This window comes from Toxorhynchites rutilus, chromosome 2, assembly GCF_029784135.1.
Source record: "Toxorhynchites rutilus septentrionalis strain SRP chromosome 2, ASM2978413v1, whole genome shotgun sequence".
Classification (NCBI taxonomy): domain Eukaryota; kingdom Metazoa; phylum Arthropoda; class Insecta; order Diptera; family Culicidae; genus Toxorhynchites; species Toxorhynchites rutilus.
Window position 1 is genome coordinate 2845013 of NC_073745.1, and position 15677 is coordinate 2860689.

General features: G+C 37.6%; 1 protein-coding gene across 1 annotated transcript in view; it reads left to right on the forward strand.

The window, feature by feature from the left end:
• Positions 1-13559, forward strand: part of LOC129764255 (transient receptor potential cation channel subfamily V member 5) — a 29767-nt gene extending 16208 nt beyond the window's left edge. Inside the window, exons 6-7 of the mRNA XM_055763173.1 lie at positions 12997-13239; positions 13363-13559. Of these exons, the coding sequence (XP_055619148.1) occupies positions 12997-13239; positions 13363-13503 (384 nt within the window). The 3' untranslated portion in view covers positions 13504-13559. The remainder of the gene's footprint in view (positions 1-12996; positions 13240-13362) is intronic.
• Positions 13560-15677: the final 2118 nt, after the last annotated feature.

Consider the following 15677-nt stretch of genomic DNA (forward strand, 5'->3'; position numbering starts at 1 on the left):
GTATTCGTAAGAAATGTGGCTATCAGACAATGAGACTGATGCTGGTATGTAAAAATACGCTATTTAGCTATTATGGATAATAAGAAAATGGGTTGGATCGACCAAAGGAACGTTACCGCCGCATTTTTTCGAGAATATAACTCGCTTGTTGTATTCTTTTATTTTGATTACAATAACTGGGAATTATACCCGATTTGAATTGCCCGATATAGCGCATTTCTTATATAGCGCATTCCCGAAATACAACTATTCTGTGATTTCGGAATCTAAATGAATCAAACTTTAATCAACAGTACGAAAGAAAACATCATGAGAAAGGTTGGCTTCGTCTTCTAGTTGAATTTATTCATTAACCCTACTCAAACAGCAACACAACAAAGTAATATAAGCTATATTTCTGAGTTGTTTATTATGCTTTGATACAACGTACAATTTTGAAAGTAAAATGTACGTTATATCGAAGTTACCCTGTATCCATATTATTTACAAGAAATCATAAAAATGAAAAGTCGAGAAAAAGAGCTTGCTAGACGTTTGCTCATACCTTAACTACTTGACGTTTCAATTGATGTGTATATTCTCAATTGTATTTAGAATTAATTGAGGCGAAAAAATTTAACCTCGTTTTTTAACCTCCTTAAAATCCTTCGAAAGGAACAAGATAGGCATGTTAAAGCTATAGGATTAATAGTGGCACGGGCCTTGAGTTGACCAAAGAAGAGGCTCATGTCTTAGTCCAATCCTTTACAACTTTTATGTAAATGACATTGATGTTTGTTTATCAGGTAATTGTACTTTGAGACAATATGCAGATGATTGCGTAGTGTCGGTAATGGGCAAAGACAGTATTGATCTGTATAATCCCTTGCAGATTTCTCTTGATAATTTGGTTGATTGGGCTTGTAAATTGGGTTTTGAGTTTCTGCTGAAAAGTCAGAGATGGTTGTGTTTTCAAGAAAACAACATCCTGCTCAACTGCAACTTAAACTTTTGGGTAGAACAATTAGGCTCTCTTTGTCATTCAAGTATTTAGGAGTTGTGTTTGACTCCAGAGGCACATGGGGTAAACACATAGGCTACTTGAAACAAAAATGTCAGAAACGAATAAATTTTCTTCGATCCATAACAGGGACTTGGTGGGGGGCCCATCCTGACGACTTAATTAGGTTGTATAAAACATCCGTTCTATCTGTTATGGAGTATGGAAGTTTTTGCTCCAGATCCGCTGCCCGTACTCATATTCTGCAACTGGAGAGAATTCAATATCGCTGTTTGTGTATTGCTCTAGGATGTATGCAGTCAACGCATACAATGAGCCTAGAAATTTTAGCTGGCATCCTTCCTCTTTCTGTGCGCTTTTTCGAGTTATCATTCCGTTTTTTGATACGTTGTGAAACACTCAATCCGATAGTGATAGCAAACTTTGAAAAAATGCTAACCTTAGGTACTCAATCTAAGCGAATGTTACTATATCATGAATTTCTGACCCTGGAAAGCCCATCGGATTCATCTGGTTTCCAATCCATTCCTTCAATTTTGTTCAATCCTTCTATTAATTTTGACTTGACAATGAAAGTTTATGTTAGTGGTATTTCAGGTGATCTCCGCCAAATAGTTATGCCTGCAATATTCTTGTCAAGATATAAACATATTGACTCAACCAAAACTTTTTTTACTGATGGATCCACTCTTCATGGTTCCACAGGCTTTGGGGTATTTAATATTGACTTCTCCACATTCCGTAAGCTTAGTTTACCTTGTTCGGTGTTTGTTGCGGAATTGGCTGCGATATACACTGCTTTACAACATATTCAGTCCTTGTCACCCGAACATTTTTACATCTTTTCTGATAGTCTCAGCTCTTTAGAGGCACTTCGTTCGGTAAGGTCTAGATATTCTTCGTATTTCTTGTCTGGAATCCAACAGCTTTTAAGTGTTTTAATGAGTAGATCATTTAATATCACTTTTGTATGGATTCCCTCTCATTGTTCGATACCAGGAAATGAAAAAGCAGATTTTCTAGCTAAAAAGGGCGCAATGGAAGGAGTCTTATTTCATAGGCCCATTACTTTTGATGAATATCTCAATATTCCTCGTGAACGTGCACTTGAATCTTGGCAGACAAGTTGGAATGGAAGTGATAAAGGTCGGTGGCTGTATTCTATCATTCCTAAAGTTTCCCTCAAATCATGGTTCAAAGGATATAATTATTCTCGTGATTTCATACGGGTAGTGTGCAGACTAATGTCTAATCATTATTCCTCGAATGCACATCTTTTCCGAATTAATATTAGTGATAGTAACTTATGTGTTTGCGGTATAGGTTATCACGATATTGATCACATTGTGTGGTATTGCTCTGATTTTCAAAATAACAGGTTATCTTTAATAGAAAATTTCCGCGAAAAGGGAATGACACCCTATGTTTCGATCCGCGACGTTCTGGCTACACGCAATCTCGATGCTATTTCGTTGATATATTATTTCCTCAAGTCCATACACTTTCAAGTATGAGTATGTGTGTATTTTTTCTGTTATTTTTAATTATCGTTTACATCTCCAACTTTTTTGACGTAGGACTACGTCTAACCGGAAGATATAGGGGGTGAAATGGTCGCATTCACTGATTGCTCCGCAAGGGTAACTAGGCCGAACGGATTGGTGCCGGAGCACCAGTATACCTAACAGCGATTATAGAGTTTCGGTCGTCGGAGTGCTCGAGTTGGCTTGCAAAGCTGCTCACGACAATCAGAAAACCCGCATCAAGAACAGAGCAGCTTCGGTTCGGCGCTCATCAAGGCAACAATTAGTTTCAGTGAGTGGCAAAGTGTTTCTTAAGTGTTCTTAAGTGTTTCTTAAGTGTTCTTCTTTCTCCGGCACGTCGCGTCAAATGTAATTTACTAAACAACATGTCACAAGCTGGATGGGGAGAAATTTTCCAACTGTGAAAGCTGTGGCGAGTGGCAAACGCAATAGCTAAACAGGAAGGTTTAACCGAACAAGATGGGAATATCGAGTGATAACAAAAACACAACACCAAAGGTTCTTTTCAGAACCATCAACATATTCATAAAGAGTAAACAGTAAACTAATCCATTTTTCAGGTAGATAGGTAGGTATTCACGTAGGAGAAGGAAATAAAACAATATATTTAAAATATATATTTAACAAAAGCTGTCCCCTTTGTATAGTCCTACGTCACTCCGGTTATGTCCCCGACATTACCCACCCGACTTTTTGTTTTTTGTTATTAATAATTCTATTATTTACCAATAATCTATGGTTTTAATGTTTTCATTTTTCTCCAACTATTTCCCTCAGAACTTAAACACATTCAGATTCACGCATTCGCACGCAATCTTCAAAGAGGTGGTTATCTCTATCAAAAAATCCTCAAGAAGAAGCCTCAAATATTATTTTATTAGGTATTGTTATATAATTATTTATATTGTATCATTTCTTGAAAAAACTATAGGGTTTTTATGCCTTTTTGAGAAAGAACATTTGCATAGTTCTACTCACAAGGGCTTTTCCCTATTCACAAACACGGCTCATTGATGCTTAACGTTGCTGAGCCAATTGAAAATAAATGATTTAAAAAAAAAACAGTTAGAGTTTCGAGGACATTTTTTCTATAATGGACAATATCGACAGGAAAACAAGAAAAAGAAAAGGAAGTTCCTAGAAACCCTTCAATATCATCTTTTTAAGTCCCATCTTAAAAAAAGGCATTACTTCTTAGTTTACCAAGAATACAGAGACAAAGAATATTAGAAATATGCAAACTTTATATTCCAGAACCTCTATCATCTGGTAATTATCTAGAAGGTCGTTATACATTCTTCTCTTTGATAAAAGACCCGAAAAATACGCAACAACTGCATGAAATGTAAAAAATATGTTTGTTTCGAACATGCAGTTATGCTATGTTCTGATTCTTACTCCAATGAAACCACAATCGATTAATACGATTTTATGTTGTTTTATAGCTCTTTATACTTCCATAAATTATATTCAGTTGCTTACTTTTAATTAACAACAGTGAAAAATTCGAACTTCATTATTTGTGTTGGAGTAGCAAAAATTACTCTGTTTTGAGGGGTTCCCGGAATAAATCGCCACAGAAAACGACTGCAACAGAAACCACCGCTTATAAAATGTGTAGTAGGCTATAAATATTGTGGCGCGGTATTGTATTTCAAAACAAGAATTAACCGGGCAAACGTATCGCCCCAGGCAAACGTAACGCCCCGGGCAGACGTATACCGTCCGACGCTCGCTAGAGCTCGGTCGGACATTGCTAAAGGATCGTATCCTATGTTTCAAACTAACCGGGCAATCAGTGGATCCCAGGTTTGCGTGCGAGACACCGCCGCTTCCGACGGCGGGTCGGCGGTGGACTCGGATTGCGTCATCTTGGCGGCATGGGCCGCCTCGATTCCTTATCCTCGCCAAATGGGGACTTCGTCCCCATTACATTGTCCTCAGAATAAATTTCGAAAAACGAGAACAAGAGAATAAATTTATAATAGAAATGTGAGGCACATGATGTTTTTCCCGCGCCAAATATTTCTAGCCTACTACACTTTTTCTAAGCGGTTGTTTCTGTTGCAGTTGTTTACTGTGGCGATTTATTCCGGTCACCGTTTTGAGGATGCTGAATTAGATGACTATTAAAACATAATAAAGATGAAGAAAACATATTTTTTGGAGTGTTTTCATTCAATCATACTCTCTTCTTCAAATAAATACCAATAAAGCCTGAAAAATACACAATGGCATTATTACAGAGAAGTTCAATTTTCGGTCTGTAACATCGTGCGCGAGTATACGTGTTATGATTTTGCACGCGAGTACAGGAGGGTTAAATCAAATAACCTTTTTTCAAAAAAAAAAAAAAAATCATTGCAATTAGGCTTTATTAGCAGTAGCAATTGTTTTCTATTCTTTGATTTTTTCATTAATATTGCCCGAAAAGTTATTTCAAATACTTATATAATAACTTATTTGTATCGCTCTTTAGTTTGTTCCAAATTCTATTCATGTAGTATTGATCATGCTCTTCCTATCAATATATTTTAGTGTTAGAAATCATTGGCTGCAGGAAGAGCTCAGTTATGGCAACTGTATGAAATGGTGGGTTGAAGTTACTATAACAAAAATTCATTCTTTTTCATCGCATTCGTTCTATTGCATATGAAAACCTATTTAATCATTTGTGTAATAATCCCACTATAACAACTGATATTAAGCCCAAAATACGACTCCTTCAAAATCGATTTTCGGGAAAATTCGAGAGAACCAACGACAAGTACATATCTGCTTTTCTAAAGATGTTTCCAAAGCAAAAACGAAAACACTATTGATTCCATTTGCACCCTAAATAATCCTACTGAAATTAGAAACATTTCTTCGATGACATCAAAGTAAACACTGCAAAATCACAGAATCACAGCGGAATCTATAATCAAACGCATAAAATAACATCTGAAGAAGTGTAATTCACCTGTAGAAAATCTCCGAAAAACGAGTGTCTATGAAAAAGAGTTTTTTCCGAAGACTTCTGAAATGATATAGCACAATTGAAAACTGTTTTAATTGAAGCTAATCGTGATACTATTAAAAAAAAAATGTCGAAAGCATTCGAATAAAAAACTTTAGGCATACTTCTTTGCTGAACTTTGGCTACGAGATACTAGTTCAGATATTGAAACGACAATTTAAACAAAGAAAACAATATTTTGAATGCCTAAAATGCTCCAATTTGGAGAAAATATTTTCAATGCGGCTAATTCCATAAAACGTAGAATTGTCAAGCTTAATTCCAAATATAGAGCAGGAAGACTTGTGATTTCAACCAGGCCATTGATCTTATTGATAAGAGTTTCCTCTTGGTCGTGGTACAGAATATGTAGTCCAACCCCGGATTCAAAACCTCCTTGTAAAATAAAACAAATGTCGTAATAACATATTAACGGCAATCTAACTTGTAGCACCCTCATCTTTCTTTCGGTAGGACAAAGTGATTCTAAACACATTAAGGACCGCACGTTTTGGGGCAAACTTGATCGCTTCATTTGTTCGGATTCCACGAATGAGATCGTTTCCTTAGATGTGGATGAGACGAAGGCGAGCCATCGGTAGGCCTCATTAGATTCTTAGCAAACCAAGGATTTAACCTTCAAGTGTAGAAAACACGGTTTATATCGTGATCCATCCGTAACAGACGGAACGCGAAACACGAGAAATCTCGTGAGCGTTCCGCAATATGTTAAAAAGCTGCTCTCCGGTACTGAGCATACCTAACTCAGTTGTATCAAAGATAACGTCGCCAAATGGACGCTAAATTCGGGAACGAGAGTACTGTCCATCAGAAAAGGTGGACTGAATCTGAAATACTAAAATACTTTCAATACTCAAATATGACGTAGCTTAGAAGTTGAAAACGATGATCCTCCACTACCAATGGAAGCTTGATCGCTCACCGTTCATGTAAGTTTCATTCAGAATATATATTTCAGCGAAGAGGTTCGATGATATGGAAAAATATTCGACATGACCATTCTATGGATAAATATGGTGTACTCAAAATGGGCGGAAAGTTTCAACACTCTTGAAAATGCAGAACAGATTTAATTTATTTTTGAAAACAGATCTGAATGTACTTTTAAAAAATATTTGTTTTACGCGTCCACGTGGACATTATCTGTACCCCCCCCCTCCTCACCGTGGACAAGCGTAGACATTTTCGTACCCCCTACCCCTCCTAAAGTTTTCCACGTGGTATGTGGACAGCCCCTTAGTATAAAATACAGAAAAAAATGTCTAGCTAAGTTCCTGGTTGATCTAAAAAGAATTGCAGGACTCTCGGCTTTCTAGCCATCAATTTCCGTACAGCCGAAGAACGCCTGTTTGCTTCAAACCGCATCTCGCCTTCAACCGGGCCTAATGGGTTAACCCATTAGTGCCCAGCATATGAAATTAAATACGCAAAAATGCCCGTTTTTGAAAAACTGTTTTTGATGAAACTGATTTGATGAAACTTAAGCGCATTTTAAATGATACCACATGACAATTTAAGAGTGTTTTTTGTGTCAGTGTCATTTTATCTGTCATTTTTGTTGTTTTGTAGTGTATTGAAGCTTGCAAAGTTCGAGTTTAATGGTGTCGCAAAAGTAAACATAAACTTATCAAAGTTTTACCTCTTAAAGGATTCTAAATTGCTCAAATCTGTGACACAACACTACTAGACGAGTGTAAAAAATGATATCTAGCAAAAAATCCGAAGGAAATTATGAAACCGCAAACAAATCTATGTTTACTTTTGAGCGTATGAAATTTCATACGCTGTGTAATACGGTTTTTTTTCCTCAATAGGATATATCAGCTTCCCGATAATCCGGCGGAGCTGTAAAATTATCTGATTGATATGGACCAATGAGGTACATATAGAGGTGAAGCAGTAGGCGAAGTATATTTGTATTGGCGACCAAAATATGGTTTCGTAATTATTTTCGTTCTTGACGAAGTGTATATGGAAGAAACAAAACAATGTTCGAAATACTCACGGTTTCATGATGGTTTGTGCCAAATTTCTAATGAAATCTTGCAACTTTTTGTCTTTAAACAGATGACAATTGTATTGTGGCCTATTTCCCTTATTAATATGGTGAAAAAAACCAGAGAGTAGACTTAGTTTTAATCTTCGAAAGCAGTAACATTTTCAGTGAAACGCTGCTTAATTGAACACTATTTTCTCACATCATACACACCCACACTGAGAGCCATAGTCATATTAATATGGTATCGTTAGAAAAAGGAAAGTTCGTTTGTTTCTATTGCCGTGGGGGAGTGAAAATGTTTCACTAAAATATCACTTTTGTTGGTTCCCTTCGTCGTGATTTCACAAATTTCCACTGCACGCTATCACATTATGTTTCTAATACGCGGGAACATCAATAAAATGTATGTTTTTCATTGATAACACACTTATTGAAAAAAGCATTTTCGCACGGATGCGGTGGGCAATCAAAGATAAACACGACAACTGACGTCACTATTTGAAAAATAGTTTTGGCAGCGCATACTATGTCATTCGAAACTCTCCCATCTTCATTACCTTTTTTCCAGGACATTGGATATGGACGAAGACGCTTTCGAAAATCTAGTGTCACCAAACGATATTGACTTTGTCATCGTGCCTCCAAGCGGTGGAGACATCGATTTGGATGCTAGAGATAGTAACTCGGAGGACGGCCCTTCCGGTTTTGGCAAACAAGTGAATGTCGAGAGCAACATTGAACGAGGCCAATCACAAGAATGTTCCTCGGGCAGCAGCAAGAAGCGGAGAGCCAGACACTGTGAAAAAATTACTTTAAATTCGGATGAGTGACATAAATCCAGCAAGGATCGAATTTCATGTAGATCAAGCCGAAACACCCGAAGTCATCGGAAGTTAGGTTTGACGGAATAAATCATTTCATTAATACGGATCTAACTGGTACCCAACGAAGGTTTGCGTATTGCAACCGATGTATGACGTATATTTGCTTGAGGTGTGATGTGGGTTTGCACCCTTCGGAGTGCTTCTTCCGGTACCATACTCAGTGATACTAAATTCGATACACTGCCGTTCTACGCATAACTGTACCTATGAACCGTGGGACAATTATGCGTAGAACGGCAGTACACGAAAGTGCTAATAAACCATGAAAATGGTTGTTGAAGTTGAATTTTACGAAATAAAACCGTTTGTTCGATATTCAAATGATTTCCATTTTTGATACTGTATCGGCTCAGCGTATGAAATTTCATAGTCAGATATCTCAACTTCCAAAGAACTCCAAACCAAAATATTGCGTTTGCACCCCCCCCCCCCCCTTTTCGGGACAAACCTAGATGGACTAGAAAGTTTCATGCCATTTGGACTAAGTTCTTGTACACCTGGGTAGTAATGGGTTAAAGGGGGACCCCTGTCGGGAAGGTCGAAAAATAATAAATTTTCATGATTTTTTTCGGTTATTAACAATAAAGTGAAGTATTAGGGTATTTTGGTTATTGTTCAACGTATAATTGAAGATGTATTTTCCATTTTTTAAGTGCACAAATAATGGCTATTACGCATTTTTACATGCTGATAAAAAATTTCAGCCAAATCGGTCGAGTAGATCCTGAGATATCGATACCACCGGTTGGAAAAACATGGCTTCGAGAAAAATGCGTTTAAAAATTCGTACAGCAATACTATGTCCCTTGAGGTGACTTTATACTTTTGACTGAAACTTTCCAACGAAACGAAATGAAATCGAAAAATCCTTTTAGTACAACATTTCTGGAGGCAATAAACATTACATTAGCATTAGGTTTGAAAAGATGGCCTTGACTGACGCACATCCGTCGATCACAACATTCTGTTGATCCCTGGAAACGAAGAAGTTTGCAGTATTGGGTCGGCAAGCGATTATCTGAAGACATTGCACAATGGTCCAGGAGATGCATTTAAGTGGAAATTAGCATTTAGAGCTCGACAGTTATAACAGACAAAAACTGTCTTCAACAAATTTGTTACATATGATATTGCGCTCATTTTAATGTCCAACAACCAACATTTTCGATTAAATAAAAAATCTAACTTTCTTATCTCTATAGATAGAGGTACACAAAGTTCGACAATGTTGTAGTCCCAGTTATTTAAAACATTTTTGTAGAACAAAGATTTTTTGTATCTCTTGAAATAACCGATATAGCGCATTTTTCCTAATTTGCGTTGGGGTCACCATTAAAAAAACTGTTTGTTGCTCTAACTTTTATATTTCAAATTCTACATACAAACTGTCTTCGAAAGACTATTAGTACATACTGATACAAACATTTTTCGATGCAGAACTTGTCAATATTTCAATTCGACTCAAAGTTATTGATCCATCAATAACTTTGAGTAGGATTAAGATATTGACAAGTTCTGCAACGCAAAATATTGGTCTTGGTGAGTTCTAAAAGTCGTACGAAGACAGTTTTAGTGTAGAATTTGAAATATAAAAGTAAGAGCAAAAAAAAACGCTTTTTCATGGTCACCCTAATGCAACATAGGAAAAAAGCGCTAAATCGATAATATTAATAGATAGAAAAAAGCTTTGTCCTACAAAGTTAATTGAAATAATTGGGGCTACAATATTGTCAAACTATGTTGATCTCTATGTATAGAGATAAGAAAGTTAGATTTTTTATTTCATCGAAAATTTTGGTCACCCTATTTTGATAACATAAAAATGAGCGCTCTATCATATGTAACAACTCTGTCGAAGACAGTTTTTGTCTAAAGAATAAATATCGCCCACAAAGTTGTTTTTTCAGTTGCATTAGGATGAAAAAACCGGTTATTTTACTCTAACTTTTATATTTAAAATTCTACATCGAAATTGTCTTCGTACGACTTTTAGAGCTTATCAATACCAACATTTTGCGATGCAGAATTCGTCAATATCTTAATCCTGCTCAATGATTTCAATTTTAATTTACTCAAATACAAAAAATAACATATCTTTGAAAAACACATATTATACAGGGTGGGCCATTTAAAGTGGAAGCATCTGGCAACCCCATAACTTTTGACAGAGATGTCAGATTAACAAATGTCATACCGCGTTGGAAGCGTCATTTCAGTACAATTTTAACCATGGAACAATACACACCTAAACAACGCGCTGAAATTGTTCAGCTGTACATTCAAAATAACTTCTCAATTGTGGCTTTTGGCAAAAAATCATAATGTCTGATGAGGCGCATTTCAACTTGAATGGAGGAGTGAATAAACAAAATTGTCGGTTTTATGGTACTGAAAACCCTCAATTCATCGAAACGCAACCTCTTTACGACCAAAAAGTTACTGTGTGGTGTGGCATTTATGCCGATAAAGTCATCGGCCCGTACTTCTTTGAAAACGAAAATGGAGCAACGGTAACCGTGAATGGGGAGCGTTATCGGACAATGATAACCGATTTTTTATTGCCATTTGTTCGTGAAAATGAATTGGACAATTACTGGTTCCAACAGGACGGCGCTACATGCCATACAGCGGCTGCCACGACCAAATTATTGCGCGAAATGTTCCCCGGAAGATTAATATCGAAAAACGGCGATTATGACTGGCCACCGAGATCATCTGATTTGACGCCTCCTGACTTTTTTTTATGGGGATATTTAAAATCCAAGGTATACACTGGTAAACCAAGGACCCTGGCTGCGCTGAAAGACAATATCCGACAAGAAATTGCTGCCATATCGGCCGAAACATTGGGCAAAGTGATGGAAAATGCCGAAAAAAGGGCACATTTTGCGGTCAAGGCCAGAGGCGGTCATTTACGAGATATCATAATCAAAAAGTAATTAGAACAAATCTCCTTGGACCAAAATAAATGAATTTAAAAAAAAAAAAAAATTCCACTTCTTTACTTTGCTATTGCAAAAACAAATCCTTCCACTTTAAATGGCCCACCCTGTATAAAGTGAAATTTGTTCTTTCAAATTCTGTCAACCAGTGCTGAAAATATACACGTTCACGACATTCAAATTCGGCGAATTTCTGCCTTCCTTGTATTGATAACCTACTGCTCAAGCGAGAGTCGATAAAAATGAAACAACACTATCAATGAACCCCAGTGGAATGCACATCAACATCAGCTTGCCATGAAGTTAATTTTTCATTTGCATCTTCCTTTTCGTCATGGTATTCGTAAGGTCGAAAATGAAGATCATTGCGTGTTAGTGAAAATCAAAGCATAAAATTCAACGTAACCAATTGAGAGTGAAATCGATTGATGGTAAAGGATGCCAATGCATCACACAGAATTCTTGTTTTTGGCGAGTTCGGCAATGGAATGTATAGAATAACTCTTGCTACGTTTTATGAATCTACTCACGATTGCCCGGAAAAGGCATATACCACCCTTTATATGTGCATTGGGTGACACGTTTTCAATAAAAATTCACTGCAAGCGACGAAGATCAACTTAACGTTTGTGATAATCACCTGCAATTATTGACAGCAATGGAAGTGCCTGAATGCAGGCTTTTCGAAATTCGTTCATGCTGTTTTCGATCGATATACCAGACAAAGTTCACGCGTCTCGACTCTTGTGTTATACTCATTATGACAGATATGGTGTTGAGTTTCAACAGAAGAGAATTGATCCGATACTGGGAAAAAATATAATTCCCTCATTCGTGAATAAATTTTGATAATTTGGTGCACTGCTGCCAACAAACATAATTTATGTTTGCCACAGAAAGAATGGCAAGCAATTGAAGAAAGCGTATTCTTTGAGAAGAAATATCAATAACTTTGAGTGAAATTGAGACATTGACAAGTTCTGCATCGCAAACTGTTTATATTAGTATGTTCTAAAATACTTTTGAAGACAGTTTGTATGTATAATTTGAAATATAAAAGTTAGAGCAGAAAAACAGTTTTTTTTAATGGTGACCCCAACGCAAATTAGGAAAAATGCGCTATATCGGTTATTTCAAGAGATAGAAATAAACATTGTTCTACAAAGATGTTTTAAATAACTGGAGCTACAACATAAAATAAACGGATGAACTTTTTAACTGTTACCTGTAACCGTAACCTGGCACAATGCTGCTCAGGCATAAGTGAAAATTAATGCGAATTGTGTGAGAATTTTGCTCCACAATATTCCCAAAATTCATTCGGTTAAATTTAAACGTGTCAAATTATTTCATCACCTATGATTCCATTCCGCGGAAATAGCAGATATTTCTACTGTTCATCCACTTCACACCAGCGTAGCACTGTCCTTGTAATTATTATTTTGTATGAATTAAACTTAGCATTTAAAACGATTTCTAGCCAATTATCGCCATATCATAGAAAATTGTCAATCTGAGCGTCGTTCAGCAATGGACCTGGAACTGACGTCAATGGCGAACAAACAGCAGCCTGCATATATTTTACCCGTTCCGTTCTTCCTCTTCCAGACCCTCTTCGTCATCTACATGGTGATAGTGGCCGTCCTGTTGGTGAACTTGTTGATCGCTATGATGGGTAACACATACACCAAAATAGCGGAGACGAAAAACGAGTGGCAGCGGCAGTGGGCCCGTATCGTGCTGGTGGTGGAGCGTGGTGTCCCACCGGCCGAACGTCTGAAGAATATCATGAGCTACAGCCAACCAATGTCGGACGGACGGCGGGCGCTTGTGCTGCGATTAAACATGACCGTAATTATAATTGCATTGCATCCTGGCTAGGACCTGGTGCTATTTTACGCTGACCCTCAATTATTTTATCCTTCTCTGTTCAACTCTCTCTCTCTCTCTCTCTCTCTCTCTCTCTCTCTGAAGGACGAGGACAAGGAAGAGATGAAGGAAATCCTCGAGATGAAACGTGTTCATGAGCGGTTGTCGAAAAAGCGCCAAGTCGAGCGGGAAGCGCGAGCCGAAAAACGACGTCTTTGCAAGGAAAAGTACATGAATATGCCATAAAGATAGCAACATTTTAATATTGGTTATTTAGACAAATTGTTGTTTTTTTTAAACTATCATCCTCTTACCATTTTTTCAATAAAGTATGTTTCCTGTTTCTGTAAGAATCTCTTTTAATGGAGGCGCCTGATAGTTCAAATTACCATACTGGAGGGTCATGAAACGTCCTTTATTCCTGTAAATTCCTGTAAATGGAACAACTTTTCTTTTCTATCCTTTATTCACATGCGGTGCAAATCTACACGGATTCAACGGAACAGCCGAAGCAGATGGCCGTGGGCACCCGGCAAATGGGAACCACTCCGCAAGCGCTTTCACAAACATTTCAAAATAGCTGCATAACCTTTCGTACACCATTCACTTAGGTTCAAAAGAAGAGCTAAGGTAAACACCACAATTTCACCGTGTGTTGGTTGCACTGACTCTGTGGACTATAGAATGAAAATGATGCTGGGTGTTCGCTCCCGATATATTTTTGGTCCTTTGAAGCGGGTGAGCTTTTCCCTTTTTTTTAAAGAGATCTCATACATCCATCATACGAGTATATTGGGCGAGAAAACAGTTCGTGGTGCTTTCCATAAAAATGCATGAATGTTCAGCGAAGAAGTAGGGTGTTTTTTTTTAAATTAAATCGTTTATTTTTACAGGCTCAGTTACATAAGTTTAAAGGAGCCAAACTCCTATCTGTATAGTTACAAGTATATATAAACATTTTTTATTAATTCTAACGTTAATGAAGTAGAGAACCGATCACTCGCGGCTTGCTCGAGTTCAGAAGGGTGACATTTGGTTTCAGGAAAAGGATGGGATATAAGGATATGTTGACAATGTTCACACTCACATTCGCACTCACATTCATCATACTCAATTCTTAAGCCTATCTTATATCTAACATGTATTTACATTTCACCTTATTCTATTGTTGGTAAGTAGGGATTTGATTTCTCGCGAAGGAAAAGGAAAAGGAGAATAGAAGGATATAAGGACAATCACACACGAAGATCGATAACTTTTAGGAAGACATATATTTGGGACATGTAATCAAGGTCTAACCGAGCCAACACATCTCTCACCGGCACATTGGGCTGCCTTCCTCTAGCCCGAAGAGAGTTTTCTAAATTCGATCTGGCAACAAGATACTCCTCGCACGACCAAACAACGTGTTCGATGTCGTGGTAACCTTGGCCACAAGCACCGATATTGCCATCGGCAAGATTAAAACGAAAGAGTAGCGCGTCTAACGAACAGTGATTGGACATGAGCCGAGAGAAGGTGCGAATAAAGTCCCGACTTAAGTCCAGACTTTTGAACCATGGTTTGAGGCTAACCTTAGGGATAATCGAGTGAAGCCACCGACCCAATTCATCTTCGTTCCACTTACGTTGCCAGTTAGCGATGGTATTTTTACGGACTAAAAAATAAAATTCATTGAAAGCGATTTGACGCTGATAAATATCGCCTTCAATTGCACCTACCTTTGCCAATGAGTCAGCCCTCTCGTTACCAGGAATTGAGCAATGTGAAGGGACCCAGACAAAGGTAATGACATAACAGCGTCTGGTTAAAGCACTCAAATTTTCACGTATTCTCTCAAGGAAGTACGGCGAGTGCTTTTCCGGCCTCACTGAACGGATAGCTTCGACAGAGCTAAGACTATCCGTTACAATGTAATAGTGTTCAACAGGTCGTGAGGCGACGCTGTCCAGCGCCCAGTGTATCGCTGCCAATTCAGCAATATACACTGAGCAAGGATTCTGAAGACTGTGGGAGGTGCTAAAAATTTCGTTGAACACTCCAAATCCTGTGGACTCATTCATAGAGGACCCATCAGTAAAGTACATATTATCACAATTGATACGCCCATATTTTGCATTGAAGATCGTAGGAACGATCCCCGATCGATGATAATCTGGAATTCCATGGATTTTCTCCTTCATGAACAGATCAAAATGTACAGTGGAATTGATGTAGTCAGGAAAACAAACACGGTTGGGAATATACGAAGAAGGATCAACCTGCATGGAGATGAATTCATGATATGAGCTCATGAATCCTGAATGAAAATTTAGCTCGATAAGCTGCTCAAAATTTCCGATCACCAATGGATTCATAACCTTACACCGGATGAGGAACCGAAGAGATAATAAATTGAAGCGATCTTTTAGTGGGAGTAC